The sequence below is a fragment of the Rhinolophus sinicus genome, linkage group LG12 (genome assembly GCF_036562045.2).
Source record: "Rhinolophus sinicus isolate RSC01 linkage group LG12, ASM3656204v1, whole genome shotgun sequence".
In the NCBI taxonomy this organism is placed as follows: Eukaryota; Metazoa; Chordata; class Mammalia; order Chiroptera; family Rhinolophidae; genus Rhinolophus; species Rhinolophus sinicus.
Genome location: NC_133761.1, coordinates 50506309 through 50528809, shown reverse-complemented (window position 1 = coordinate 50528809; position 22501 = coordinate 50506309). Strand labels below are relative to the sequence as shown.

The window sequence follows — 22501 nt, the reverse complement described above, 5'->3', positions numbered from 1 at the left end:
TTCCTTCCTTCCTTCCTTCCTTCCTTCCTTCCTTCCTTCCTTCCTTCCTTCCTTTCTTTTTTTAAGACTTGGAAGCTCATCTTCATGCCAAAAGAAAAATAATTTATACAATCAAAAACTCATTCTGGTACCCACCTGGGCAGCCAGTCCAACAGTTGCATCTTCCCTCTGTGAGCTGGGATAAGGTTCCCCCAGCACAGTAGGGGGCGTTGTCCCCAAACATTTGAAGAGGGACCCTGACCACCATTGTTGGTGGAACATTTGATGAGGAACCCGATGCTGGCTTTCCAGGCAGTTCCAGAAACTGTTTATTCAGCCTTTTGGTATTAAGCACCCCTGGCATTATTTCTGATCCTCTGCTTGCCATGGAGTATTCTTGTCAGAATAAGACAGGAACTACAAAAACACTATTTTCAGTCCTTTCCAGTGGAAAAAAATGAGTAAACCAATATACACCTTTCCCTTTGTAGCACAGCTTTGTCTTAAAACACCGTACTCTTTTCTAAAGGTGGAAACCACTTTGAACAACATGAGAAAAATATCTCAAGTATAACTTGCCTCGTTTTCATTTTGCTTAAGTCTTTCAAAAATCTTTTTCTCCTGTCTCTCCTGATGAATTTGGGCATTTAACAACTCTCTTGGGTTTTCCTCTGGAAGTATTGATGACCCTTTTTCAACAATCAGCACTCCTCTTCCTGACTTGAAAGAGTCAGGAAAAAAACACACAATCTTTTTAGATTGTCTTGAGCATTTTTATAGCCACATCACCTTCCAAATGAAATGACTTCTGGGATAACTGCATGCTATGTGTATATATGTATCATATGGTAATGGCTGAGAAAATTAACAGCAATGGATGGCAGGAATGTATGCCAGGGTCTCATAAGTGTAGAGCTGGAGCATTCCTCTGAAAATCAGAGGTGTGTGTATTGAAGGCAAGAATCCCTCCCCCCAAAAAATAGACTTAAAGAACTTGAGACCAATCCTACCACACTTTGATCTCTACATGCCTCTCCTCTAATCGGATTGAAAATATATTTATCTTATCTCATAAGGAACTGGAAAGTAGGTTTGCAAAATGCAGTTAAAAGCCAGGATCCATGAAAACAAATAAATAGAATAAAAAATGACAAAGAGAAATTACCAGATGGCAAAAGGTAATACTCTAAAAGTTTGTGTTTTTGTGTCTTCACAGAATTCTCCCAAACTCTTTTGCCCCAAAAACAGAAGCTTTGACATTGATGCCATCTACAGCGTGATCGACGACGCCAAGCAGTACGTGTACATTGCAGTCATGGACTACCTGCCCATCTCCAGCACAAGCACCAAAAGGTCAGTGAGTGATGACGTCAACTCAGAATCCGGTCGCCAGGACCAGGCACTAAACTGGGGACCACAGGAAAAACCAGCCTGGACACTGAGATGCCATCAGGTCATGTGAGGTCAGAGCTCATGCAAATCGCTTGGGTATGCATCACAGCTTACCCATGATGCATCTGCTCCCTCAGTCCATTTTTAGGACTCAGGATCTCACCCGACAGAAATAGCTCGGTAGTTTACGTTATGGGCATGAGAACAACTTTACAATGAAGACTGGGTTGTTTCCAACTTGAAAATTATTTTAAAAATAAATGATACATCACCTTGTTGTATTCATGTCAGTCTTAATTAAATGCTATATTTTCATAATATCTTTTCAATTTAAAGGACAAGGAAACTTAAAATGTCCATGTTCTCAGTCAGTCTAGTCTTTGGAATGAGAAAGAACATCTTCAAAATGGAGAGCTTTTTCAATAATTCATCCTTGTTTGGGAATTTTCATGCACCGTTGGTGGGATTACAAATAGGTGCAGCCACTATGGAAAGCAATATGGAGGTTCCTCAAAAATTAAAAATAGAACTACCATACAATCCAGCAATTCCACTTCTGGGTATATACCCAAGGGAAATGAAATGAGGATTTTGACAGGATGTATGTGTTCTCCATGTTTATCACAGCTAAGACATGGAAACAACCCAAATGACCATCAACAGATGAATTGATAAAAAAAAGAATGTGTGCATATACACAATGGAATCTTATTCAGCCATGAGAAAGGAAGATATCCTCCCATTTGCAACAACATGGATGGATTTTGAGTATATTATGCCAAGCAAGATAAGTCAGGCAGAGAAAGACAAGTACTATACGGTATCACTTACATGTAGAATCTAAAAAAGTTAAACCTATAAGAAACAGAGTAAAATGGTGATTACCAGGGAATGGGGAGACGGGCATAAAACTGATCTTTAGGGGTACAAACTTGCAACAAGTAGTAAATAGGCAATAGAGAACAAATACACAATATAATGAATATAGACAATAATATCGTACCATAATTATATAATGCGATAAATATTGCTACATTGGCAACCGTATTACAGTATATAAGTATATCAAAGTAATAGGCTGTACAGCTTAAACTTACACAATGTTATACATCAAATTTATTCAATAAAAATATGTAGGCTAGTTAGTCTGCAGGGTATTTGTATTTTTCATTTATGTATTGATTCAGCAAATATTTATTGGGTACTGTGCAAGAGTGATTAAATATGATCTCAGGAGCTATTTCCAATAGGGGCAAATGGACACAGACTAGATGATCATAACATAATATGTGAGGGTAAATGGAAAAATAGATAGATGTATAGACTATTATAGATGCTCAATGAAAGGGCATCTACAGCAGTTTCAGGGTTAGAAGAAGTGTATCTGAGGAAATTCTACCTGAATTATATTTAAAATATGCCGGAGTTAGAAGAAGGATGAGAAAGGGACTTTTCCAGCGAGAAGGGACAGCATGAGCAGTTTCAGGGTCAAGAACAGCCTGGCACCTGCCAGAATCTGTACCAAGCTCAGTGCTGGAACATAGAGTCCAAGGTAAGGTGATAAGAGATCAAGCTGGAGAGAAGGCAAGGACCAGAAATAGGAGGGCCTGACTACTGGGGAGTCTTGTGATTTGGGGGAGCTTCCAATATGTTGTAACCAAAGGATGAGATATGCTTTTAGTTGGATCACTTTGGTGGTATTGGACGATATACTTAACAGGAACAAGACTGGGGGCAGAGAAGCCAATTTGGAGCTGGCCCAGGTCAGGGCTAGGAGAGCCCCTGAGTAGGGCAGTCACAGGAAGGAGAGAATAAATGAAGTACGTTCCAGGAAGGTTTCTGACGCATGTGGTGATTGGTAAAAAGAAGAGCAGACACAGTAATGGTTCCCAGGTTTTTACTTTGGGTGATTAGATGATGAAAGCTATACAAAGTAGGGAAGGCTATCAAAAGTATAGGGAAATATGCAGATTTGTGAATTTGAAGTTCTCGTAAAGATCCAGATCTTTAAATCTGTAAAGCTCTTATCAGGATATCCAGAATGAAGTCTGGAGAGGGTTGGCCTGGTAATGAGAATTTGGGACTCTTCAGTATGTAGAGGACAGTTAAAACCAAGTGTGTAGATGAAGCCACCTAGGAGGTAACATGTAGAGAGAATAACAGAGGAAGAGGATAGAATCCAGGGAAACATTGATATTTAGAGAAAAAACCCTATACAGATAAACAATCTGAGAGATAAGGGACAGGCCAGCAAACCAAAGAGTCAAAGAAGCCAATGGAATCGATTTTCAAGAAGAAAGGAACCATCAACAGAGCCACATGTAACCTAGCCCAACAGTTAAATTAAAAGGTTAAGGATTCAAGGAAAAAGCTGGTCCAGGAGGGGAAACATGTCTGCCTGATGGAGACTTCCAAGGGCCCAGAGTAGTGGGGGGCTTGGTCAGGAGAGAAGACAGTCTGGAAATAAGAATGGGAAAGCTTGGGTAACCAGAGCAGAAGCTCATTTGGGAGGCAGTTACCAAAGAAGAGAGGTCTGAGCAGTATTTGGGGATAGAAGGGGTGCTCAAGGTTCCTAACAGGAATTCTGTTGAAAAGTTGGTTCTTGGAGCACAGGTAAGGCTGGAGTGCAGGGAGGGTGGCACGTGGTGGTGGTCAGTCTGTCTGTACCCTGTGCCCACACAGCCTGAAACCTGGTGGTGAAAGAGCTCATCTAAGGTGGGTCCAGGTCTCCACAAAGCATCGTCTCTCAGTGCCCTAACCCAGGAGGCTTGCGTTTTTTCAAACTATCTTGTAAGGTTATTTATATATTATAGAACAAAGTAATGATCAGATTAATATCAATGTTCTCTGAAGTCTAGTAAATTTATTTTCCAAAACTAACTTACTTTCTTTATTTTTATCCATATGGATATTATTTCTATAGGACTTACTGGCCGGACTTGGATGGGAAAATCAGAGAAGCATTAGTTTTGCGAAGCGTTAAAGTTCGGCTGCTTATAAGCTTCTGGAAGGAAACTGATCCCCTTACCTTTAACTTTGTTTCGTCTCTTAAAGCTATTTGCACTGAAATAGCCAACTGCAGTTTGAAAGTTGTAAGTATTGTTTTGACTGTTATTAAAGAAAACATGTATTCCCTTCGCACATCCATGAAAGCTGTAAGCACACACATACACATAAACTTCCAATGAGAACTGGAATAACAATCTTTGATAGTGAGAAACACTTCAAGAGTTGGGGTAAGTAATTTTTCAAGACAATCGCATGCCAAAAAAAAACGAAAAACAGTGGAGACTAGAACCCAAGTTTCCCGGTGCCCTCATCGTCGAGCCCTTTGTACACACACTTCCTGTCGCATCTCTCCATTTTATTTGAGCTGCCGCCTTCTTATTTGTAACCAACAGAGCATTGGAACATGCACCAGCACAGACTCCCCCAGCCCTACAGTCCCTGAGCCTGGGTTCCTGCACGTGCTCCGGGTCCCTTAAGCCACGTGCTAATCCACCTCTGATGGAAGCAAGCCTGGGAATTGTGATACTGTAAATGTGCTAAGTCTCCAGCTCATCTTTGACCCTCCTCTGGTCCTCTGGGCCTTTGTACATGCTGTGCCCTCTGCCAACAGCACTGTTCTCCATGCTTTACTTGACCCATGCCCTCTAATCCTTTAGGTCTCAGCTTTGCCCAATCTCCACTGTGGTCATTCAGCAAGGTGCGTTGAGACCCTACTCTGTGCCAGGCCCTCTTCTTGGTGGTGGGGCTGTGCTCCATGCAGCATTTAGGGACCCAGGGTGACAGGGGCTCCACCATCAACTTTGACACATGGCTTCCAACATTGCCATGAGCCTCCGTATCACAAGGCCATACAGGAGAAGCAGGAGATGGGAGGCATTTATGCGTGAGGGGGTGAGCATGCCTTTAGCTTTCACTCAAATCACTCCCGGAAATCACTCACCCAGCCACACCTGATGGCAAGGGAGGCCTGTGAGTGTGGTCAGAAAGGTAGCTGTGGTCCCGAGGAGACGGAGGAACAGGTGTGTGAGTCATCGCAGTCTGAAGTTCCGCACACCCTATATCCTTTACTTTCTTCCCACATAGACACCCCTCAGCCCAGACTGTCTCTGCACAACTCAGAGGGTAGGGCCTCCCAGTGGCGTGCTCTTCTCCACAGCACATCTGGATGTGGCGTCTCATCGTTCAGTGATAAACTAACAACAAAACAACCACCCACCCAAAAAAACCCAAAACCCAAATTAAAGTTACCTCCCTCCCAGAAACAGCGACAGATTAAGGACAATAAAAATGCCCCACAGCGGTCACTGGTCCATAGCAGTTGTAAATCCTTCTGGGAGGGTGGTGTGAAGTCGAGAACCCAAAGTGGTTTTAAGACGTGAACAGTTAAAGGAGTTTCTGGTCCCAGCTCATAGTTTCTTTGGCAAATTTTCTCAGAAACTTAGTCAGCTTCTGCTCTATTTGCTTCCAGTCATTTCCATGTACCAGTACAGCAGCCAGCATTTTTTGTCGTACATAATTCCTGAACTTGGTTAACTGCTTCCTTGCCCACTCCCCTTGCCTCTCTCCCTCTCTCTCTCCCTCTCTCTCTCTATGGTAGTTTCCTCAGGCCATCAGACTTGCATGGTAAGATGACACCAATTGCCTGATCTTTCCTGCAGGACTGAGTCTAAACTGGTTTCAGTCACTTACAAACTTACTCTCCACTATTGAGCTCTAAGCACAATCCACTTTTGCAGCCCTTTGAAATGCCAGCATTCCTGGTCTATCTGTTCTTTTTCATGTCTGCTTGCAAACCAGCAAATCCTGCCCTGAGCTTATTTATTTCCTCTAATAACTTTCTAAAGCACTAATAGCAAGCAATCAACACACACTACAATTTGTTTTCCAATCCCCTGACTTATAGCCAAAGGTTCAAATAAGTGCAGGTTGTGGTTTTACCAAATATGTTGTCATCTGGGTCTCCATCTTTCCATCCTGCTGCCTGCTGTCCATGGGGTAAATGATTGCTACATCATGTATTAACTTTTTGTCATTGCAGTTATGGCAGCATCCCACTTCACATTTTCTGGTTGTACGTAGTAAATGCTTAATATTGTTTAAACAAGTTGTGGAATTTGTTATATTCATGAATGCATACCAGTAGCCAGGCACTGTCTTACATACTTTACATGTATTATCTAATATTCACAGCTACGCTATGAAACAGGTGCCTTTTCCATTTTACAGACATGGAAAATGAAGCTTAGAGAGATTAACCTCTTTCAAGGACACTGGTTAGCAGTGGAGCAAAATTCAAATATGAGTCTTTCTAATCCAGAGCCTGAGCTCTTAAACATCATACTCTGTGGTCTCTGCATGTAGCACAGATCACTAGAGTTGCAAAGTTCTCTTTTGTCCTTTCTGTAAGTATTCAAACTACCATATGTTACATCTGCTCAGATACATGAGAAGCTGCACATCTAAATTGTGTCCCTGAGGATCAACAAAGATGTCCGATAAAATGTTTTTAGGTCATCCATGCCAGTAAAATATTTTTAAAAGTTGAAATCATTAACAGTTTAAAAAGAAAATTCTAGAATTTTTTGTAAATTCCAAAAGAACAATGCTTTTCCCCTATATTTTCATCTTCATCTCCCTAACATTCTGATTATGTTGATGGAAAATAGAAATTCTTATCTCTGTTTAACTGGTTTTTGTAAACTGAGGCAGCTGTGTACATATCTGTGGGTTCACAAATCAGTGTCAGTATTGGGAATGTAAATAGGTCTATGATTACTACTACAGATCTGTTTTCCAGACCACATTTGCAAGCGAATGAAATAACCAGGAGTTGGGTCAGGGTACCATCCTCTGCTTGGGACCAGACATTGGAAATGCTTGTATGGCCCTAGGAAGCCAGGCAGAGACAGAGGAGAATAGAGACAGACTGTGTTCAATACCTTTCCATGGACAAAGCAATGCTGGGAATTATTTTAGTTCAGGGACAGCATTTTTCAGCTAATCAAAGTGGCCGGTGGGGCTCCAGGGAAAAATCAAATGAGGCAAAGAACAGTTGTCTCATTCACCATCGTATTCCCAGTGCCCAGCATGATGCTGGCACAGAATATTCAAAACATGTGTGTTGAAGCTGTGGGTGAATGAATGAAGGCATAAGTGAAGTCCAAGGAGGGAGCTAAGGAAGGCAGAGTGATAAGACAGGTTCTGTGAACTAGCAAGTGGAGAGAGCAGAGTCCACAACAAGGTGTGGGGGATATGCAGACATTGTCACCGCTTTCTGTGGGATATACAGGGGCAGGGCAGTCGAGCAGTGACTGTCTACCAGGTGAAGTCATGCACATGGGAATTCAAGTGTTTGCAGTCACAGTTGATGCCATTGTCCAACTTATCAGGTATAGCAGTGTTTTAAAATATACGTTTTATTATTCAGGTGTGACAAAGCCAACAGATCAGAAGATGATGGCCATTGAAAAGAGAGTTTGTTATATTCACAGATCTCAAGAGAAGGGGGCACGCCACGCGCTGGAGGGCCATAAGGGAAAATGCCAGGGCCATCCATGAGGCGGAAGGAGTGAGGGGAAACCTGGACAAGAGCCTTTGTTGTGGTTTCCATGGGAAGGAACAGGCGAGGCAGGATAAGCCGATTTAGGGTTGGCCACTGAATAATTTCAGCTGGCGCTGGGCCTAGGGCTGCCCCTGGGTGCCTGGCACGGCCCTGGGGTGATAGGGCTGGTGGGTAGTGGCTCAGCGTGAGAGCAATGATAAAGGATGTGAGTCAGAGTATGAGCTCTGGATTGGTTGGTTGGCCTAAAAAAGGCGCACTCACCGGTGCGTTGTCTGCTGTCTCTAGCAGTTAGCTGACCCCGGGAGGGGCAGCCCTCCAGGCCCAGTGAGGTCCCAGACGTCACAGCATTAGATTATAGAAAACAAAAGACATAATAAAGCAGAAGCAAAGAGGAAGGTGTGTACTGTGCATGGACTTGGTGCCTATGTTCCTATCTCCCCTTTCACCTTCCTCTCAAGCCAGCTGAGTGGTCCCTGCCGACCCACTGCTTCCTGACCCCACTGCACCCTGGCCACTCAGGTGCAGTCAGGGGAAAGCTCCTGTGTGAAATGTGAAGTGCTCTCGTGTAAGACTTGCAAGAGATTACAAGGAAAGTACAATCCATCATTATAACCTCTACAGTACTTACTCAGCTTCTTCTTTTCAACACTGATAATCACATCACTTGAAAAAAGCAAATGTTAATAGTTCCCTTTTGGCCATTTTATGAAACGGAAACTCCGATCTTCATTTAAGGCAGGCCATGCATTTCGAAGCATCGAGATAAGCCTAGGTGACACATCAGCTTGAGGCCCTACAATACAGGTATCTACAATACAGTACAGGTGGGTGAGGAGCTTTTCCAAGAAGAGTGGGCACTGGAACTTTGCACAAAGCACAACTTCAGGAGACTGGAGTACTGATACAGCAATGGTCTTGGACAGAGGCAGGGCCCCTCTGGCCTCAGGGGGGAGTGGGCTCCCCACCCCTGGCTGTGTGGGTTTGTATCCATGAGGGGACTCACGGAAAGACACTCCAACTCACAAAGTTGCCTCAGTCAGCTGGGTTTTTATCTTTTAATAAATTGACAAATCACTTTCGAAATGTCTCTGCCGTCCCCTATAGCATATCAGGTATCTAACAGTATGTTAGTGAAGACCATGTGATTTCCACTGTCCTTTTAGTTTCCCAGATAAAGCCATTCCCCTCCTTTGGGCCATCTCCGACTCTAGAGCAAATGGTTTCTAAGTAAAGCCTCAAGCTGTGACACCATCCCTGACTTAAATTAGGGTGTATATTTTATTCTTTTTCAAATCCATCTTGAGTCTACAGTAATATCTTCCCCTGAAAAGGAAACAGTCAAGTGTGTGGACATGTGTTGTGATGGAATGTCCAAGCGAGGTGACTGCTGGCTGTTACCGAGTGGTGCCAAGCCTCAGGATTCACCTTTGACTTAAGAACGTTCACAGGTTATTATCAGTTTGAAGCAACCCCCAAGGCTGTAAGTGACCCCTCCAAAGGACGCAGCTTTTGTAGAAGACAGGAACTGAGGAAATAAGGTGACCCAGGCAGCATCACCTGTAACCATGGTGATATGGCCCTCGGACAACACTCCTCTTGGGTAGAAGATTGTGGCCTGTGCACATTGATCTCAAGTACTCTACAAAAACTCAGGATGAAACGTTCAGGGCTGGACGAGACCTTAGGGATCACCTAGTTTATCACCCCTTTCTCACCTTGCGGGGCAGGGGAGGACCAACGCACTCCTTCCCCAAACCAAATTGGAACACTTAGTTTTCAAACTGTAAATGATGTTTCCGTTCCTAGGTATCAGTCCATTTTACTCTCTGCCTCTTCTTTCCTTCAAACACACGTGACTCCTCCAGAGGTGTAAGACACTCCAGAAAGATTCCACACAGTTCTGAAAATGTTCAACGTTGTCCAATGTGGGAGAGAGCTGAGCCCCTCACCCTCGATGGCGTCTTCCTGTGAGCTCAGGCATAGAATCCTATAAACTCAATCATAGTTTACACCTCATCGAAGCACTTAACAATTTCAGTGCATTCCCGAGGCACAAGCCTAGTCTTGCTGTCAGCCCTGTGTCATAGTTTCCCCATCCCTGGCTCTTTTGGGGGTCATATTAACATTGAAATTCAGGGTTCATGGTTTGAAGTTGATGTTTTTTGAGTGGCCTTTTAAAAAGAGCTCTAGACCTGGGTGCTCAGAGGAGAAGCATTTGTTCCGTCGGCAAAATCTGTTGACGTTTGCACATCCCCAGTGTAAGCCGCCAGTCACTGGCACAGGCCTGCTGCTTTGTATAAAGTTTGCAACATGGAAGCATATTCATGCAGTCCACTGGCGTGCTTGACAGAAAGCACCCTGAGGCCGACTTCAAATGCCAGTGCCTGATGAGTAAGACGAGGAGAATCGCACAACCTTCTGGCTCGCAACCTGAAAGAATGGATGGCAAGGATGAAACTGTTCCTTTTGTAGCTTAAAAGTGTTCACTAGTGACTTGAGCATGCTAATTTTCTTTCTCGTTGCCTGTATAGATTTGAAAACAAAAATAGCTTCATCTGTATGAAGTGACAAGATTATGGTTTAATAACCCAACATGAAGTCTGTTGTCGATATTTGGATAAGAAACCCTCTTGTACTCTTGAACAAGACAAAAATTATTCTCTATTCACCTGCTTGCTTGCTTGCTTGCTTGCTTTCTTTCTTTCTTTCTTTCTTTCTTTCTTTCTTTCTTTCTTTCTCTCTCTCTCTCTCTCTCTCTCTCTCTCTCTCTCTCTCTCTCTCTCTCTTTTGTCTTACAGAAATTTTTTGATCTGGAAAGAGAGAATGCTTGTGCTACAAAAGAACAAAAGAATCACACCTTTCCTAAATTAAACCGTAACAAGTACATGGTGACGGATGGTGCAGCTTATATCGGTAGGTGTCAGGACTGTGAGGGGCCCTTAGGGGATCACACAGGTGAGTGGTGACCAGCTGTGCTCTTTGTACCCCGTGGTGAGGAAGCAGAGCCTTGGGAGCCCCTGCTGGTGAGTGGGGGACCCTGGAGATCAGGAAACAGGAGGGTGAGGACAAAGAGCTCTTCAAACGAACACCTCCTCTATGGCTGGTTCATCTAGTAGGAGACTACAGAAGATGTCTTTTCATAAATGTTTTGCAAACATTATTTGGTTCAGTTGCCTCATTTTATATGCGAGAGGTGAACGGCTCATCAGAGGTGAGTACTGGTGCTAGAACAAGGACAGGGCACCTTCCCTACTGACAGCTGGCCTGTCGTGAGTGACCGGAAGGCAGATGTCATCGGAGTCTGGTGCCAAAACACTGCCTGGGCAATAATATCCCACTCTTGCTATTTTTTAAATGTCTAAGTTTAGACAATTTACTTACGCTTTCTAAACCTCAGTTTTCTCTTCTATAAAATGGGACTAATAGTTTCTACTTCATTGGGTGAAGTTTAAGTGGGATAACATGTGCAAAGCACTTGGCACATGGACCATACCTGATTCGTGTTAGCACTTTTTATTAAGGTAGTAAAGCTCCAGATGCAGAGATCCTGTGTACTGGTGGAATTACTTACTAATGCAGCAAATCTATCTACTTTCCCATTATGTGTATGCATCCAGGGTAACCCCTTCACTGGTACCCTAACAGGCAGAATGGAGATTATCTATAAAACCATGGTGCATACATCCCAAAACAGCAGCATGGTTATTACATTGTCCACATGAAGTGGCATCTTTAAAGCAGAGAAGAAAAACATATGTATAGAATGAAGGAACATGAAAACTATTTGTTTTCCAAATTTAGTGAGTGAGTAAAAATGATGCCCTTTTAACTTTGTAAAGCACTTTATCTTATTTTATTCTCTCAGAAACATTGCCAATAGGGAGGGCGGCTTTTATTACCTGCAGTTTAGAAATGAGGAGAGTTGGGACATAAGATGTGAAATGACTTAAACCCACAGATGTAAGGGGAAAAGAGCTGGGTCTGGAATCCAGCCCACCCAGAGCCCTCCCCGTCTGCAGCCCTACAGAAGACACTGCCATCGGCCACTGGCGAGTGCCACCTCCTGGCTCAGTGAGAAGATATTCTGCCCTTTTTTTTTTGGACATCTTTATAATATTTTTTTCAATTACAGTTGACATTCAATATTATTTTATGTTAATTTCAGGTGTATAGCACAGTGGTTAGACATTTATATAATTTATGAAGCAATCCCCTCAATAAGTCTAGTACCCATGAGAAACTATACATAGTTATTACCATATTATTGACTATATTCCCCATATTGTACTTTCCATCCCCATGACAATGTTGTAATTACCAATTTGCACCTTTTAATCCCTTCACCTTTCTCACCCAGCCCCCCAACCCCTCTCTTATCTAGCAACCATCAGTTTGTTCTCTGTATCTCTGAGTCTATTTCTGTTTTGTTTGCTCGTTATTCTGTTCTTTAGATTCTACATACAAGTGAGATCATGTGGTATTTGTCTTTCTCAGTCTGACTTATTTCACTTAGCGTGATACCCTCTAGGTCCATAGTTATTGCCATCTGTGGGGGCAGAGCCCCAGAAAGCAGTTTCCAGGCTCTCAGCCTCACATAGACAGGTGCTGGCTCAGGTAGTAAATGGCCATCAACTGTGATTGGATGGCCATCAGCTGTGGCTAGTTGGCCGTCAGCTGTAACCAGTGAGCCATTGGCCACTAATATAACTGCTGTGGCTACGCTAGCAGAAAGAGAAGGATGGGGGCTAGCAAGAAGATGGCGGCTGGGCTGGCAAGCGTGCGGTTTGCGGACAGTGTGAATCCAGCTCCATTGAGAGTATAGTGCCGCCAGAGAGAATATACTAGTATGACTCCCCCATCTATGGCTCCGTGGCTGTTCCTTTTTGGCCTCACCATGTCCTGCGTTCTTGTATGGGGAGCAGGAGCAGAGACCCCACAGGCCTCCCTGCACGACACCATGTCCTGCGTTCTCTTGTGGGGAGCGGGAGCAGAGACCCTGCCGGACTCCCCGCACGACAGCGGGAGCAGAGACCCCACAGGCTTCCCTGCATGACAAATGGCGCAGCGAGCAGGGTCTCCCGCATGACACCATCTTATTATTTATTAATATTTTGCAAATATTTATTTCCAACGTATGGCTTTTTCTTTTCTTGACAGTGTCTTTCACAGAGCAGAAATTTTAAAATTTTAATGAGTCCAGCTTAACAATTATTTCTTTCACGGATCATGCCTTTGGTGTTGTATCTAAAAAGTCACCAAGCCCCAGTTCATCTAGATTTTTTCCTATGTTATTTCCTAGGAGTTTTATAGTTTTGCATTTTACATTTAGGTCTATGATCCACTTTGAGTTAACTTTTGTGAAGGGTGTAAGGTCTGTGTCTAGATTCATTTTTGCATGTGGATGTCCTATTGTTCCAGCACCATTTATTGAAAAGACTATCTTTGCTCTATTGTATTGCTTTTGCTCTTTTGTCAAGATCAGTTAATTATATTTATGTGAGTCTATTTCCGGGCTCTCTATTTTAATGCATTTTTAATTGAGTTTATTTTACACATAGCACTTTAGCAAAACATTAATTCCCGAGAGTGAAGCATAATTCTAGTATAAAAATATCTAAAGGGCATCAAGAGGGAACATTCATTGACAATTTAAATATTAGTGTGTTCTGGAAATCTCTTAAGCCATCATTCAGACACGTGCTGAGAACAGTGAATTAAGAGAAATCCACACGACACCTTGCATGGAATTATAGCTCCATTAAATTTTCACAAGAGTTACAGAAGACTCCCCAAACAGTATCATCTCTCTACGTTTTAATTCTCCAGAGTATATCTGAGTCGATCTTAGCAGCCTTGTCTGGAAGATGGTTTGAATTATTACAGTGCTGACAGAGGGGTAGTAGGCTGATTGAGTGAAGGCACTCAGAAGGCTCCTTGAGGCCCATATACCTTTCCACCTCACCAGGGTGTTCCTGAGGGTGGCTCCACAGTTTTCCTGGCATCTGGGACCTCAGCATGCACTCTGGGAGCTGAAATGCAGTCTCAGAAAGAGCTGAGTGAAACTGCATCCGAACTGAAAAAATACTGAGACGTGTGTGGATTTTGAAGTTAGTCAAGCTATTAGAAAGTGAAAGGTAGGAGAAGGTGGTCACTCTGGTGTAGAAATCCCTCTGTAGGTTTGTGAAAGCAGCCTGCAGCTATAACTGCTGAGAAGAACCTAATGAAAGCTTTTGAGAATCAATGAAGATACAGGATTTTGGCTCCACCCATTGTATTGAAGGAAAAAGTTGAATTTCACAGAAAAAGGCTTCAGAATTTCATCACTCCTGCCCTCATCTTGTCCCCTCCATGCTACCCTAAAGCATGTTTCTCTGTATGTGTCCTTCCCAGAGTGTGGTCTGCAGACGAATGCAGCAGAGCTCCACTCTGTGTTCTGCAGTAGGAGCTGATTCTCCTTCTCAGGCTTCAGCTTTTTCTTTGATGCCAGAGCTTCTGAGCGTGATAATTAGAATCCCTCTTTTGTACATATGGATTAGATGTTGTCTCTGAGAAGGCAGTCATTGCTCACAGAGTTTTTCAATGGATTCCTATATATTTTAAATGTTGTTACATTTAGTGTGTCTTGTGAACGTCAATAAGAAATAACATTTACAGAAAAGAACAGCAGATTCCTTGTTTTGAGTTTCCAGTTGAGCAAAGCTGAAAAAAATGACAAAAGAACATGCAAATATTAATATGCCATATGTAAGGCTTCTTGGAATTTTTTTTTTTTTTTTTTTTTTTCCTGAGCTGTTAACACAATTTACTCTCCCGGTCATTATTCCCGGGTGTTTATTTTGTTATTTTTTAATAGAATCTGCTCTGTGTTTCATTATGTAGGGACTATTCCCCAGTGGGTCCTCACCATTATTTCCTTTGTTTGCAGGAAATTTTGACTGGGTGGGGAATGATTTTACCCAGAATGCGGGCACGGGCCTTGTTATCAACCAAGCAGATGTGAGAAACAACACAAGCATCATTAAGCAGCTGAAAGACGTATTTGAGAGGGACTGGTACTCACCCTACGCCAGAAGCTTACAGCCAACCAAACAGCCGAACTGCACAAGCTTGGTCAAACTCAGACTCCCCTCAAACAAAACTGCCACATACAACGCGAGTGGGAAGGACCCCGCGAGTGTGTAACACGAACGAACACACTGACAGCTTGTATTTCGTATTTATACATAAAGGACTTGAGGAGAGAAAATCAATTTAATATGTCTTTTTTAGGAGAAAAAAAAAAAGCACACTTATAGAAAATAATCTCTGAACGCCATGTAATATCTAACCATATCTTCGCGACGTGTACATGAAATTTAAGACTTTTGTATTTGTTATTTCTGACAGAGAATGTCATTTTGGCTTGGAAGTTAGTTTTTACGTTTGCATACAGATTTTAAGACTTTGATGCCTCTTTCTAGTTTTAGAACTTTTTCTGCTGACTCACCTGGTCCAGTCTTAGGAAGCTTAGCATGTAAGCTCTTTAACCCCATTCTGAGAACTGACGGAGACAGCAGAATGAGGATCTCACCTTGGAGAAGAGATCAAACCAAGTATTTATCCTTATAAACCATCTCCAGGGCCTATATGGTCATCTAAGCATGAAATTCTCGTGCCAGCTTTCAGTACCCTGGAAAAATACTCTTTTTGCCTCCCTGTTCATTTTCTTCTAATACTGTAGCTTTTATTTTGTATTGTTTTTCTTTTCACAAAAAGTTCTTATGATGTACTGTCCCTACATTCACCTCAACACTAGTTCCAAGTGTGATAATATCTTTTGAAAGTGTATGAATTCCTCAGAATGAATACAAAATGGAAATAGCAGTCTTTAATTTTCACCTTGCAACTACATTTTTCCCTACCAAGTTGGTGGTATTTTAAAACCACAGCCAGCAATATATATCCTTTCTCTCAAGCTCAGAAAAATTAGGTAGCCACCTGCAAATACCCAGCAAGCTATTAAGTCTGCATTATGAGACTAGAGTAGTTTTTCACATTTTTGCCTAGTTCATGGGGTTATAAAGGAAAGATCTCCATGTGTCAGTGGATTTTAATTTCTTTAGAATAATTATGCTGTTAAGAGTATGCCAGCAAACGTTTATAGAGCTATTTAATATACCTTCTGCTATTTAATATACCAAATGCTTTTCAGAGAAATGCAATTTAAATAACGAGCTTAACATATTTTACTAAGAAACAAAAATATTGGAGTATTGTTCTATAATATCATTGTGTGTTGTTGTTTTCTATCTATACAATGTATAACCCTATATTAATGGAGACTGTTGCTACCCTAGAGAGAGCACGGCCTCTTCGGAGCCCGGAGCCCAGTCTTGTTGCCTGACTTTCTGGCCTGGAACCCCCTGTGCTCCTTGGCCCCGGGTTTCTTTTGGTAATGTAGGGACAGTAAATACTCACCTACCTCGGGAAGATGTTGTCATGGTAGGAAATATTTATACCTTGTTTTGAAATCAAAAGAACCTGTATAAATGCAAAGCATTATGATGTAGAATCTTTTTCTTGAAATAATTTTTGTGGCATCCTGATCAGAATCAATACCAGGTTCTCCCCGAGAGCCTCCAAGGGGAAACAAATCCAGTTGCAAATGTGGAGGAACACAGCATTGCCAAAACCCTGCTGGAGATCGTCATTCCTGCTGGGATGGTCTTCAGTTTGTCGGGTCTCTTTGGCTTAAAGAACACCAACACAAAACTAGGCATTGTGCTAGGGATTGTCTTTAGGACTGGCATGTACATGTGTTTTCGGAGCCAAGAAAAGCAATCTCAATGACTTTTTTCTATTTCTAAATTTGATTTCTAATATGCTAGAACGAGTGATGAAGGAACCCATGAATCTTATCCAGTGGGTTTGCTTGGTGTACAATGGCTTTTGTTGGTCGTCCAGCAATCACGTAACTTTCATTCCTGTTGCTTCCAAGTATTGCTTTTCAGGATGTTTAACAGGCAGTGAAGAGCTGGAAGAGAGCTGTATTTTTAAGGGTGACATTTTTTATGAATGACTGGGGGATTCTTAATGAAACTCTTCATTAATAATGGCCAGCCCGTAAAATCTAAATATTTACCATATACCCAATCTCTGTTTCTGTAGGGAGCTATCCAGCCAGTCATCTCAATAAAGTAAAGGTGGTTTGGGTGATGATTAAAAAGGAAAGAGGCAAAAGAAACCAAGCCAAGAGCAGGCGTAGAGACAAACACACCAACTTCAATCCTGGGCCAAGAAAAGCAACTGGGGCTGAGTTTGTAAAGGACATGTGAAGAGATGAGAGGTAGTTGCTTCCTTGTCAGTTCTCAAGTTGTCTCCTGGAGTATTTGTCACAGCCACGGGACGTGCATATGCTTGGTGCAGTGGGGCCCCTTCACTGTCACTATCTTTATATGGGATAGGAGAAGAGAATTTTGTCCTTAGCCAAATGACCACCATTGCCATTTCCTTCTGAGCCCCATCAAACAGGTGGCACCAGGAACTGTGCCCCGGGATTTTCTGCCACGCACCAGCAGCAGCAGCCCTGCCTGCCTGCCCAGCAGCCCACTTCTTCAAGGTGGTCCAGGTGGCAGCAGCCAGGCTACCAATGCCAGGAGGCAAGCGGACCTTCTGTGGCAGCCACAAAAACAGCCCCCATGCAGAGTGTCCTAAAGGGGTCCATGTCTCCTAAAGGAAATCTAATTCTGCAGAACTTTCTTTTCCATTTGGATGCTTTCTGGACCCCTCTAGAAGTGGTCTTCTTCTTTTAAACTGTCTATGCTAAACAGACTACCGACTTCCATTTCTCCCCAACAAACGCCCCAGGAGTTATTTCCCAGGGGGTTGGGGGAAGAAAAGCAAACATAATATGAGACTGTATTTTAGGTTTCTGTGCAACTAACATTAACCTAGTGCCTTATTTATTCTCAAGCATGAATTTTAAACAGTGACCACTATGTATATGGTATACTTCTGCTTACTCTAGAGTTCCTTAGGAACTTCTGATGGACCTTCCGGCTGAAAACTTGCATATGAGTTTTTATGTATCCTGCTCTCCTCCCAAGCCACACAACTTTGATCACCCCCAAATCAAACCATTGACACACACTGTTAAATGTCAATACTGTTGGCTTCCACTGCACTGCCACTGTCCACTAGCATATCAAGTAATTGAAAATGCTTATGAAAATGCTGGAGAGGACATGGAACATTCTGTATTATACCCATGCTCTGCAAACTGTACATTGAGGGTAACTGAAAATGATAAAAGTGAGGCACACTGAAAATGTCCCCACTGTCTTTAGAGGACCTTGTAAAGAGACACTTCAGGGACTTCCAAAGTCTTGTGGGACACAATGAAAACTAGTGTCTTTAAAAAGTCAAAGCAGACTCAGTAAAAGAAATGAAAGGGCTGTGGAAAAACTTTGCATCTATGTAGCTCTGGCCCTACTTTTCCCATTTGGGCTATATTTGTGCTGTTGGTTGTCTCACTTCTGATTTGGTTCTTAGTGAGATGGGTCTGATCACATTTTGGGCTGATCTTACCATTTGAAAAACGTGTTTTGTTACTGCAGTTACTGGTTTGTTAAAAGTGCCTCACTGAACCTGGGAGTGACAGAAGCTCATTTCCCACCAGCCTGTGGCTATTCTCAAGTGACTCTGATTCAGTCTGAGTTTTCGGTTAGCGTTTTTACTGAACTAAATTCCAAGGGGGAAAAATTGAAAGACTGTAAGAATTTCTTGATAAGATCAGACCCAGGGTCCGTCTGTCTCAGGAATTCGATCCCAGAATCTGCCTTTTTATCTTATGTAAGACCACTTGTGTGAGTTTCTTTGTCCAAAATCCATTCCATTATTATCAACATTTAAGGAATGGGAAAAAACTGCCTTCGCTCACAACAGAACAGTCATCTTCTGTAATGAAAGATACTTCGTTATTGCTCACTCAAACTCAGTTCCTTACAAACAGCCCTACATATTGTGGATCAATGGTCAATTCTTTGGTTTCCTGTACTTATTCTCAGTGACCTTGCGCACTTTACTAGAAGACATTTTGAAGGAGAAATTAACGGAATGTTCATTTGGCCTAAGGCAGATTGGATAATTTAATCTATATTCAGCATTTTTGCATTTGCTGTAATTTAGCATATTTCCTTTTCCTTTTATATGTTGGTAACCAAATAGCTATTTATTATTTTCACCTAATTAAATTGGTGGAAGATTTTCAATAGCCCTGAAGTCAATCCCAGTTCATAGCCTGCCTTTTCCATTTGAGAGAATTTCCATCTTTGGCTGAATTATGAAGATAACTGCTTTTTATGGTGACTGGCTAGCGAGGTATTCTTCAGAGGTTTCTTGAAATGGCAAAAACTGAATTTTCTTATTTTTGACCCATTGGCAGTCTTGTATTTATGGAGTTCTATAAAAGGTCACTGATCACTTTTATGCTCCTTTTGGCAATTTGATGAAAAGAACTGTGAGATTTAATTGGCTAGTATGCATTTTCTTTTGCTATGTTCAACTACTAAATTTCTCATTCTTTTACAAAGGATATCTTGAATTTTTAATGTTTCTTTATGTAAATAGGATAAAGTTGTACCTGGACATATCTATATTACTAACCTTAAGATACCTAAATAAATTGGTGTGATAAAGGGCTGAATTTGGAGACATCATTAAAATTCTCTAACCTTTCATATAAGCAAGTGCTGAATTTTTTCAGAAGTAAATATGTGGTTTTATTTTCCATTCTGTGAGGTGAGACGTTTATTTTTCTCTTCAGCTTGATCTTAGAAACAAACCACTCTCTTATGACTTTCAAGCTGTACTCCAAGTGATGAATTAAGTCTGCAGCTGGGCCAATGGGCTATGTTCCCAACATTTTGTATATTTGCCCAAAGAGGCATCTTAGTAATGATATCCCTGTCTATATATGTATATAAAGTTTGTTTCCAATATGTCTTCGTTTTGAGTAAATAACTGGTAGGTGTCTTTTTTAGTGAAGAAAACATTGTAGAGACCTGGCTGTATCTTCCGGCCCAATGATAGAACTGGCATTTGTGGATATGATTTCAGCTGCCTCCTATACCTCCCCACCACACTCTCTTCTTTCCAGACTTAAGTCCATAATCAAAAACACCTGGTATCTACCCGCTCCATAAACACATACTGAATCACAGGTTTAGAAGCTACCTTAACAGCCATCAGAATCAACTCCTCCAAAAGCACAGGTTCCCTTCCCATTTTGCCAATCAGAAGTTGAGGGCCTGCTCATGTTTGAAAGCTTAGTACAGTGCCTTTCACAAGACCCATTCAGAATACAATTTTATTGATTTGCTCAGCTAAATCATGTTTGAGGAAAAGTCTTCTCTCTGAAAGAATGTGTGTGGTACATGCATAAGGTGGGTACCCTTTTTGTAAAGAGAAAAAATCTGAAGAGGCATAATTTTTTAAAGCTGTCATTTGAGAGTTTAGCAAAGGCTTAACAAAGCCAACTGAATCTGCATAGTTAATAATAATTTGATTTGATCAACATTTTCTGAATCCTTCAATTTATGGTCTTTTTTTTATATTGGGCTAACAGTTTGATGAGAGACAATTGTATGCAAGGAGTCCAATTAAATCATGGTAAGCGTGAAGATTATTTATGATTTATTTTTCTTTCATATGAGAGAAAAATTAGTAAGCGGAAAAGTTTTCCTTTTATAAAGTAGATACCTGGCTCTCAAACCCATTCCTTTTAACTTCAGACATTTTGAAAAATTGTTAATTCCCTCATGGACTCTACTATGGGAGGACAGTTATGAGGAATGGTTGAGAAATTCTGAGCTTATAAGATACAAACGCAGCCACACCTGGTTTCTAATTTAGAGTGTCCCCACATAAGTATACAATAGGTCTTGGGAATATGACCTCAATTTCCAGGATTTAAAATATTGAAATAATATATGACTTTCCAATATAAATAGAGGAAAAAGTTCTTTAAACACAACTCAGAAAATATGTTCCAACAACATTCATGAGAATCAAAGCTTAATCCATAATTTTACTTTTACTTAAAGGCAGAGGTTACCTGCTTCTTTAGAAAGTGCATGTTACTAAAGGCAACACACACACACACACACACACACAATGTAATAAAAGAATGCAGTACCGTAGTTTTGGGGAGATTACGGTATCAATAGAGCACTTTGAAAATCTTCCATGAGAAAGTGTCATTGTGAAACAAAAGCTGTTTTGTCCCCAGCAGTAAAGTTGTATTATCTATACTTCATGAGTGGATCTATAGTTTTCATATTCCTGCATGAACAGAATCATGTTTTCTGTCATGTGAACTCTCCATGCTGGTCACAGTTAATTTTACCAAAGTTCATACCTGACTCAAAGACACCCATCTACAGGCTAGGGAGTGGCCTAGGAAAGGAGACATACCCAGCAGTGGTATTCTGGTTGGATGGCACCTGGCCCAGCCAACCAGAGCCCTCCTTCAGGGAGTCTGAATATGAGGCATGGAAAGTAAAAACAAAAATGAATAGTGCTGAGAGCAGCCAAAATAGAGAGAGGAACTAAGTCACCCTAATGGTACCACCTTGCAACAGTAATGGCAACTACTTAACTACTTAACTTCTGCAGTTAAGACAAGTAAGAGTTCTTGTTGATTCACTGTTTCTGCTCTTAGGTTACTGGAGTAATAGTAGATTCCTGAACAAGGAGGCTGGACTTTGTAGTTACTGGGTTGCTTTCTTATCTTCCTTATTTTCTTATGTATCAACACAAATAAACTCACATTAATTGAGAAAACCTGACTGCATGTCTGTTCTTTGCAATCCGGAGGGGCCTAACATATTTACTAAAGTTAAAGCTATGCTTATTTTTAGGTAGCAGGGAAGTAAATGATGAAATAAAAGAAGCACTATAGTGGGCGACAGTTTGGCTCAATGGTTAGAGAGTAATGCTCATAACACCAAGGTCACCAGTTCAATTTCCACATGGGCCAGTGAGCTGCGCCCTCCACAACTGTATTGAAAACAACGACTTGACTTGTTAAATTGCACTGTGAGTGTGGGCTGGATCTAGTGACGTCTAACTAATGAAATATTGGAAACTGATGGGATGTCACTTCTGTAAATAGGTTTCAAAATACTGTAAACTCCATATTGCTGGCAGATTCTCTCTATTGCCTTCTTGGCTCGTGCATTTGAATGAAGCAGGCTGCCATGTTGGAAAGGTCCACATGGCAAAGAGTTGAAGGGCAGCCTTTTCAAACAATAGCCAACAAGGAACTGAGACCCTCAGTCCAACAGTGGTGAGGAAGCAAACTCCTCCAACAACCACACAAAACTATTCCCCAGTGTAGCCTGGAAGAGACCTTAGACCTATACCTAGGCAACCTCATGAGAGACCATGAAACAGAGTCCAGCTCCACTTGTGCCCAGAGGCCAGATCTGCAAGAACCTTACATAATAAATGTGTGTTGTTTAGAGCCATTACATTCGGGGGTGATTTGTTACACAGCAAGACATGACTACAACACTGTTG

The 22501-nt window shown here is 41.7% G+C and overlaps 1 protein-coding gene across 7 annotated transcripts in view; it reads left to right on the top strand.

Moving 5' to 3' along the window:
* Positions 1–21763, top strand: part of PLD5 (phospholipase D family member 5) — a 233198-nt gene extending 211435 nt beyond the window's left edge. For all 7 annotated transcript variants that reach the window (XM_019746839.2, XM_019746842.2, XM_019746840.2 and 4 more), the window contains 4 exons: positions 1196–1332; positions 4295–4463; positions 10741–10855; positions 14868–21763. In XM_019746839.2, coding sequence (XP_019602398.2) covers positions 1196–1332; positions 4295–4463; positions 10741–10855; positions 14868–15124 — 678 coding nt within the window. In that variant the 3' untranslated portion in view covers positions 15125–21763. The remainder of the gene's footprint in view (positions 1–1195; positions 1333–4294; positions 4464–10740; positions 10856–14867) is intronic.
* Positions 21764–22501: the final 738 nt, after the last annotated feature.